The following is a 9,119-nucleotide window of genomic DNA, read 5'->3' as shown; positions in this document are numbered from 1 at the left end:
AGTATAAATTCTTTTACTGCAGTGTTTTTTTCAGATTGGGTTTCCTCCCTATGTTTCTGTCGTTGATTCTTTACTTCAGATGCTATGAGTTCTGAGAATTCTTTTTTTATTTCAGAAAAGAATTCTGCTCTACTTTCTGTTATTGTTTATTTACTATCGATGCTACTAATTTGTACATTTGAGCTGAGCTAGTAGAAAAGAATTCCACTCTCAGTTCTTCTATGACTTTCTGCTGTTGCTTATTTACTATTGATGCTATTAATTCATACATTTGAGCTGAGGTAGTATCTTCAGCACTTGTTCTGGGTGGGCATTGGGTTTCCTCCATATGTTTCTGCATTTGATTCTTTACTGTAGATGTTATTAATTCAGGGATTTCTTTTTTCATTTCCAATCTGAGTTCCTCTATACCTTTCTGCAGCTGCTTCTTTATTTCAGAAGCCATTGATTCATTGCTTTCAGCTGTGTGGTTCCCAATTTGTTCTGTGTTAGTGTCCTCTGCACTTGTTATGGGTGGGCTTCGGTTCTGAGATTGCATTTTGCTCCTTCTCATTGTTATTTTGTGTAGCACTGTCTTCTGACCTTTGTTGTAGATGTTTGTTGCAGTTATAGCCTTAGCACCTACTGAAGTTCAGGTGCAGAGCTACAAAGTTTGGATTTATCCAGCTCTGCCTGGCTTAGGTCTGGCTGCTGTGCTCATTTCCTTCCTGTTGCTGCCCTTGGGGGTGAACCTGTTGTTTCCCTCTGGCAAGGTGTTCTGCTCCTGGACTGGCTGGTTGGTTCTGTCCCCTACACTCTCTGCAGGGATTACAGCTGAACTGTTTGACCCCAAGCCTGTATGTCAGGCATGAGCTGAGTCTGGAGGGGACAAGGTGGAGTAGGGGGGAGAGGCAGCTCTCCCACACACTCACCAGGCCTATACTACGACTGGATCTGGGGGTTCCCAGAATGCGACAGAAATTCCTATTCTGTGGGCAGGGTGTGGGGGAGTACTACAGAGTGATGGGGGGTGTCCCAAGAGGGTGAAAGTGGGTGTCACCCATGCTGTGCCTGGGCTGGGAGCAGTAGGTCATGCCAGCACAGGGTAGCTGGAAGCTCTCCCACACACTCACTGGGCCTGGGCTAGGACTGGATCTGGGGGTTCCCGGAATGCGGCAGAAATTCCTACTGGGCAGGCAGGATAGGGGAGGTGTTGTGGAGTGGTGCGGGGTGTCCCAAGGGGGTGGAAGAGAGTCTCACCCACAGTGCTCCTGGGCTGGAACCAGTAGGTCCCACCAGCGCAGATGATTTTTCTTTTCTGTCTTTCTTTTTTTTTTTTTCTTTTTGGCCTCAGTATTTCCTTGTCCAGAAACATGCTGAATGCTCACAGGTAGTTTCTGAAGGCATCCTAGCTACTGAAGACGGAGTCTTGCTTGGGAATCCGGGATCAGTCACAGAGTCAGCTCCTGGCCAAGCATGCAGCTCGAGTGTAGCCAAAGTCCAAGCGAGTCAGATACTCCTTCTGGTCATAAGCCAAATTCTTTCCTTTGGCAATAATTTTGCAGAAACCTACAAAACAATATGTTTTCTGTTCTCCAAGCTCTTGTAATCGCATCCAATTTTGTATCAGATGCATCAACTGCCATAATGAAAGGTTTTGAAAAGTTTAAAACTTCTAAAGTGGATAAAGAAATCAAGGCTCATTTTAACGTCTCAGGAATGCTTCAGCACTGTAGGATCCAAGAGCTGTAATGAGTTTCCCTCGTTTTTATAAAACAGCACAATGGACTAGCTATAATTCCAAAAAAGGAAAATCTCAAGGATCTCCCAAAGGACACGCGTTTTTAAAAATTTAATTTAGGGAGTGTGCTGATTTCTAACAAACTACTTTATTCCACAAGAGAATTGGATCTCGACACTCTGCTCCTTGAAAACCCAACAGATATAACTAAATTCCATACTGTTCCTGGACGGCCGCGAGTCCTAAGTGAGTATACCCTCACAGTTGGACGGGAGGTTTTTAAGCAAAAAGACCCAGGCCAGAGAGATAGCTCAGTGGAATAAGTGCTTGCCTGGCAAGTGCAAGGGCCTGAGTTCAATCCCTGGTTCTGAAAAAAAAAAAAAAAAGTCTCTTCCTGAAATTCAGGATTTGAAAAAATAGAAAATTGCTGGGCTTGGGGTAAATGCCTATAATCCCAGGTGCTTGGAAGACTGAGGATTGCAAGCTCAAGCCCAAACTGGGTAACTTGTTTAAATCTTGTCTCAAAATAATAAATGCATAAATAAACAGGCCTGTGGATATATAAATGCAAAGACCCTGAGTTCAATCCCCAGTACGTAATAATAATTATTATCATTATAATTTAACCACAATGATATTACTAACCTAAGACTAACATTAGGGGTGTAATAAGCCTTCAGACATGTTTTTTGAACTTGTAGACGATGTATCTTGATGTGGTTTCAGAGCTCAGCAAAGAGAATTGAATCCACACAAGCAATGTAAACAACAGTGAATGCTACCCTTTGTTGACCAGCGACTGTGCATCAAACACAATGCCACTAACTTTAAGTTCAGTGTCCCACTGCACCTTGCAGCAACCTGTTGAGGAGGTTCTGACTCTCCTGACTTGAGCCGTGTGGACCTTGCAGTTCCAAGAGTGGCAGGAGTTACTCATTATCATGCAGCAGGTGTCGTTGTTGGGAGCTTACCGCAGGTCTTCCCTACCCCAGTGATGCTGGTAATGGGATGAATAGAAAACAATGACCCCAAAAAGGAGAGCAAGAAGGCACCTGAGACCCAAACTTGGTAAAGTCTCCAAAAGCATTGAGCTAAACAAGCAACACAAGTTATCCCCCCCGAGATGCACTTAGAGGCAGGAAGTTATCCCTTAATGTCCCCGTATCCTGCCATATGAGTCCCTTAAGAACACTCAATTCCCTCTGCTCTAACTCAGTACTCACTAAGCCTCGATCTCCTGGGAATGCTTGTCCGCTGGGAGGAGGTATCTTGTGTAATGACCAGGACTAGCCTACTGGTTTTATTCTTTGGGAATAATAATAAATAATAATAATAAAATTAGAAATATAAGATAAATTGGCCAGATAGAAGATTAAGTCCTCAATGAGTAGGATATTAGGAATCAATTTTTAAAATAATCAGTTCTGAATTAACAAAAATGGATTCTCAGGTCTACAAAATCAAGAACCAGGTCTAGGGTCCTGCAATGATTTCCATTCAAATAAGTTCAGGCAACAATTTACCTTGAAATAGCCTGCCAAGGTCTCTTGCCTTCTTAGTGACATCAAGAAAGGACCACTTTTACTAGGTGCCATTAAAAGGTTGTTGCATTGCATACCCCTTGTCTGGCCAACTATAGCTACGGGATGTAAGCAGAGTGTCGCCACAGCCCACCGGGCACTGCATACATCATTAGCCAGTTTTTAAAACGAATCAGGGAAGTACCTGCACAAAATTGGGATGGAGGAAAACCCAAGAAACTCTAAGGGATCAACGAACCCACAATCCCCTTCTCAAGAAAGCTACTCTTAGGAATTCTTTTTGCAAACAAAATCCCACGGCTCAGGATGAGGGTGTTGAGTGAAGGCAACACCGCAGGTAGACTTCACTGAGGAGAATCCATTGGCATGGGGCTTCTGGGCCAAAATGGCTGTCTGAGTTACACGTGAGTGGGGCCAGCTCCTCGGCACGAAGTTCTGTGTCCTATGGGACATCTGAGTACACAGCAACAGAGAGCACCTAGATAGTAACAAGGAGACCTACTTGGTCTTTGTCTCTCTGTCTGTCTGTGTCTCTGTGTATCTCTCTGCTCTCTCTTTTCTGTCTGTCTGTCTGTCTGTCTGTCTGTCTCTGTCTCTCTCTCCCCCTCCCCCCCCCCTCTCTCTCTCTCTCTCTCTCTCTCTCTCTCTCTGGCAGTCAAAAAGACAGTGGCTTGGTTGTTCCAGGGCAAGTGAGTAGTGAACCAGGTCTATATGACAGCACCGGACAGCCTCGCTTTCAAAGCTTACAGTGTATGACTATCCCTCCAGGAAGTATTTCAGTTTGTACTGAGTTAAATATTTTCCTCAAAAATGTTATTTCTGCAGCTTAAAACACAGTCTACTCCTGAAATTTCATATTTGAATTTGTCCTTTGTCCAACTCTGATTCACTAAGTATGTCTTAGTGCTTATTTGAGAGCCCCCTTTCTGCATAAGTGCTTTTTCTTCACCTCTTTTGTTATCCACTGGAAACTGTGCAAAAAGTACTGAAGAGCAGGATCCCTTCCTGCACCTGGAATGGTATTTTTCCTTCAATTTGATGTCTCTCTTGGTAGCAATTTGCTTCGTAATACTGAATGCAGTCGTATTTGTTGCTTACATGCCCGAGCTAGGTTTACTCAGGAGGCACTGAAGCCAGAGCTCCTCTCTAGCTCTGTAGGGCCGACCTTCGGCGCCACCAGCCTCCTCAAGGGCACCGTGAGTCTTCGTGAAACTTAATTTTCTAAAACACTTGAAATGTAGACAAGTTTAAAGCTGAAATATTAAATGACTTTTCCATACTTTCTTATTTTAAAATCCTAAAGTATTTGCTCTCAAGTGCATTAAATAAAATCTTACAATATGCCTTTGAAATCAAAATTACCAATTACTGAGTGCTTATTTCGTGCAAGTTTGGTGCTAGCATTTTTTTTTTTTTTAACATCTCTCACTTGATCTGTTTAGCAGTTTAATTTTTTTTTTTTTTTAATTTGGCACAGGGTCTTGCTACACAGCTCAGACTCATAGTGATCCTCTTGTCTCAGCCTTCCCACGGGGATTACAGGTGTGTGCAACCAAGCACGGTTTTGGTGGCTGGCTCAGCACAGGTGTGGCACAGCATATGGTACTGGGATTGAACTTGGGTCCCTGAGCTTTCCAGGCAGGGGCTTAGACCACTGAGCTATCTGCTCGGCCCCTTATCCAGCAGTTTTTCGAGGTAGATGGTTTTGCTACATATTGATTTTAAGTTAAAAGAAGAAAAAACTGGGTCTAATATGCTTTATTTTGCAGCGGGCAACATCTAGATATTGGATCTAAGGAGGCTTGCCTCGGAGCACTGACTGCGGCTCCGTGTCTGTGGTCAGCTCCTTTCTTTTCAGTCATCTCCCAGGGGCTCAACTTCCTCCACTACTAAATCACAGATCATTATTAATGATTATCATTAATCATTATAATTATTCCTATTTGAGATGGAACCCAGCGCCACCGGGACATGCTCCCTACTTCCCATTTCGCGGTCACAGTTTCAGCCCAGTGTTCCTTAGACTCAGAATCTTAAAGTATTTCCTTTTTAAAGGCAAAGATTGGAGAGAGACACAGTAGGCTAAATCCTGAGAGTTTATGCTTTAATAAGCGAAGCTGATAGTCAGCCGAGGACGAGAACGGAATGTGGGTTGGAACCGTTTGAGGCGGTTCTGGGAGTCAGACGAGAAAATGCTCGACCCCGCCTTCACCTAAGTCCTTCGGTCCGGACTCTGCTGTGATAAAAGGCAAAGAACCAGGTTTAGCGTGTGTAACAGGGCGGCCCATCTGGCGGAAGTGTGGGTGAAGCGGTGCTGAAGGAAAAAACCGAAAAAGCTGCCTGTCTCGGGCCAGCCTGGAGCTATTCCACAGGCGGTGAGGAGGAGTCCCGGAGAGCCAGTTAGCGGGGGCAGAAGACAATAGACTTGTGCAGTGATAGGACAGGCGACTGGCTGGGGACGCGCTGTGCAGGGGCCACCTGGGAGGCCCGTTAATGATAATCCAAGGGGGGGGGGGCAGCAGGCGGAAGGGCGCCCTCCTCGCGGACGCGGCCACCCCGGGTCTGGGGCCTGCTTGCACGCCTCGGACCCCGGCAGATGGGAGCGCTGGTGAAGACCCAAGAATTTCTACTCTTTTCCCTATTCTCCTCTTCATCTAAAATGCCCGGCATCGACACGGGCTGTGCAATTGCTGAGTGCCTAGAAATACAAAATAGATGGAAAAGCCATCTTTGCCTGTGACAGCCACAGCCAAAGATAAGCCTGCAGAGCGGCGGGGCGACAGGTTGCGCGGGCACCGCCTTCCCGGAGGCCAGCGAAGGTCGCTGATGACCAGGCCCCGCGTTCTGTCTCCCTTCTGCTCCTGAGCCAGCCTCCCTTAACCATCTATTTCTCCTTTCTGGCGCTGGCCGAGAGCGTTTCCGTTGGCTCTGCCCTGCAGCGAGCTCCATCTCCAGGACTACAGAATCTTTCCAAGACCACCTTTAATATTGTTTTATTTCATCAAAAATCTTCCTCTCTTATTTGCAAATCCCATTCTTTGTAATGCACAGCAGCATGGGGGGGGTAGGCCTCCACGTCCGGATCCGGACACAGCCAGCGCCCGCCTCCTCCTCCTCCAGCATCTCTTCCTAGCCTGCCACCACCCTCGCTTCGCCTTCGCCACCGCATCCCGCCTCGTTCCCACGGCAACCGGCGCGGCGCCCACGGATAACAGGACCAGGGCCACGGCCCCGCCCCGCCCCCACGCCCCTCGCCCCAAGCTCTGCGCGGGGGGGGGGGAAGGCCCGGTTGCCAGGGAAACAAGAGGACGCCAGGCAGCCGTTCCCACCGCCTCTGCCTCTAGAAAGGCCAGCACCCGCCGCGGAGGAGGAAGAGGGCTGCTGGGAGAGGGGACGAGGGGTGAGGAGCCGGAGGGCGGCGGGTCGGATGGGCAGCCCCACCAGGTCCCGGGCCTGCCCTGCTGCGACCCGATCCGCCGGGTCAGAGGGCAGCGTGTGTGTGTGTGTGTGTGTGTGTGTGTGTGTGTGTGTGTGTGTGTGTGACTTTTCCTTGCCACTGGAAGGACCTGAGAGGCAGGTGCTCCTTCTCTCCGGCTGACCTCAGCCCCCCTTCCTTTTTCCAGCCGCAGACACTGGTTTGGGGCGTGCGGCCCGGCCGGCAGCCGCCTCAGGGCTGGGTACAGCAGTAACCTCCCTGCAGACCCCAGTGGCGTGCAGCCGCGCTGTCAGCAGTGACAGCGTCAGGTTGCTTGTCACACCTGTGGCATTTTCTCCCAGAGAGTCCCCGTTGCGCGTGGAGTCGTGACCTTTCCCCCTGACCTTGATAATCAGTGTGTGGGCACCCTCCTCTGTTATTTTCACAACATAATTCGGAGTCCAACAAGCCCATGGCCTGTGCCACGGCTCTCCCGACCCCAGCCCCCTCAATCTCCTAAGCCAAATCTGCTGCAAGGGGCAGAAGACCCCCGCCTCCTACAGCAGTTTCCTTCTCTGCAGTCACAGGACTCAGGGAGTATCAGGAAAACTGGGCCCAAATCAAGACCTTTTTATAAACTAAGGTTTGAAAATTCTAAGGTCGTATTTTAAAAACTGAAACAAATCCTATAATCCTTGTCATTACAAATGAATTGTGGAAAAGATTGAAATCCTTTTTCCGAGCACTCAGTTGTGAAAAGGGGAGATTTAGAAATCTGATTGTCAGGTATTAAAACAGTCACTTAAACTTTGCTTCAAAAGCACGTTCAGTCTTAAAACGAGCTTAAGTTTACATTTTGCTTAACTGTCCAAACCAACAAAATATTACTAATGATATTTATATCAGGACATAGTCAGAAAGCAGAATAGTGGCTTATTCAAAAGACATTTCAAGTCAGCTTTTTGACAAATGAGGCCATAAAACAGGACAGTTTTGGGACCCACACTGCGCGTGAACGCGCACACACACACACACACACACACACACAGAGACTTTTCAAGAGAAATGAAAAGAATGTATTCTGCAATCAAATTCTCTTCTCCTTAGTCAGGAAACTTGGTTTGAATTCATTGGAAATTTACTCTAGAGAGAAATTCATATGTCACAAAGTTCTTAGAATATTCCTCATTGAAATTTCACAGATGTGTAGAATTTTGAGGCCAGGAACAAGCATTCGCTGTTGCTTTCAGCAGCGCAGACTCCCTCCTCCCTCTCCCCTCCCCCCACCGAATATGACTTCTTACTCTGACTCCTGAGGCACAAATTAGGCAGTGCTTTACCGCCGGAGCCGGAAAGCCAGTGTGCACAACTATGCGTGGGTTTTAAAATGAGAAGCAGCTCGAAGGTAAGTCGTGGAAGACAATACAGAGAGCTACTTTAGGAAGAAGGGCCTCTCCCACATTTTATTATCATTCTGTACCTGCCGAGGAAAAACTCTTGGCTTCAAATGGCCACCTGGTTGGCGAGGCCCGCAGAGATGGGCTGCACAGCTTAGGCGCTGTCTCTCGCGGATCTGGCTCCCCGCGATCATGTCTAGTTCCTGGTCAACCTGGTCATTTTTCAGACCTCCAGCGCAGTGTGACTTGGAGTACATTGGCCTGACCTGCGATAACCGGCTCTCTCTTTGGTCTCTCTCTAGCAGCCTGCTTACTCGCGTCTTACAAAGTCTTGACGCACTTGAGTAGAAAATTATATGTAGGAGCCCGATGCTTCCAAGCATTTATTTTACAGTGAAATACAATGCAATGGAGAGTTGGTGGGGAGGGAAGAGACCTTGTGCGCCTTTTGGAGCCCTTTATTTGCTAAGTGATTGTGAAGTCAGAAGCAACCTAGCTTGTCCTTCAAATAGTTATTCCCTAGCTCTTTGGGCAAAATTATTTCATGCCTCCTGACTTAGAAGCCTTCTTAAAATAAGACTGAATTAACACCATGGTAGATGGACTGGTTTTGCTGTGTTAACTTTTTGTTCCCAAACCGTATCATCCAAGTAGATTCTGGAATGTGCTCCTTTCGGGACCATTCACATGTTCTCATCGACCCTTATGTTCCCTGCCTGCGTAATATTCACACAGCCTTCTCTTTCCAGCAGTAGCAACAGGGTTCATCTTTCTGCTTTTAACACCATCATTCGCTAAAGGGTGGGACCCGAACTCCATCTTTTGAGGGTACACCTGTACTTGGAACGTTAAAGATGATCTTTGAAAACGTGTCCTGTAAGTGACTGTTATAATGCTGCGGGACAAGATCTAGGCTTGACTTGCAAGCTGTGCAGCTGCGTGCCACGGGGCTGTCGTTTCAGAGTTTGTCTCTCCAAGACCTTCTTTCTGTACTTGCAAGAGACGAGCTCCCAAGGGGCCACAAAAGTTGTCGCTGTTGCTCAGGA

The 9,119-nt window shown here is 47.2% G+C and overlaps 1 protein-coding gene across 4 annotated transcripts in view; it reads left to right on the top strand.

Moving 5' to 3' along the window:
* The first annotated feature begins 6,573 nt into the window (after positions 1 to 6,573).
* March10 (membrane associated ring-CH-type finger 10) overlaps positions 6,574 to 9,119 on the top strand; it is a 102,213-nt gene continuing 99,667 nt past the window's right edge. For 3 of the 4 annotated variants that reach the window (XM_023714177.1, XM_023714176.1, XM_004630006.2), the window contains exon 1: positions 7,925 to 8,081. In XM_023714177.1, the coding sequence (XP_023569945.1) occupies positions 8,064 to 8,081 (18 nt within the window). In that variant the 5' untranslated portion in view covers positions 7,925 to 8,063. Of the gene's footprint in view, positions 6,662 to 7,924; positions 8,082 to 9,119 lie in introns of those variants that run through there. The other variant, XM_023714178.1, reaches the window with a different exon arrangement.

Source organism: Octodon degus, unplaced genomic scaffold (genome assembly GCF_000260255.1).
Source record: "Octodon degus isolate 3935 unplaced genomic scaffold, OctDeg1.0 scaffold00033, whole genome shotgun sequence".
NCBI lineage: Eukaryota > Metazoa > Chordata > Mammalia > Rodentia > Octodontidae > Octodon > Octodon degus.
Note: the sequence above shows the minus strand (reverse complement) of the source record. Positions and strands in the feature narration are given on the sequence as shown.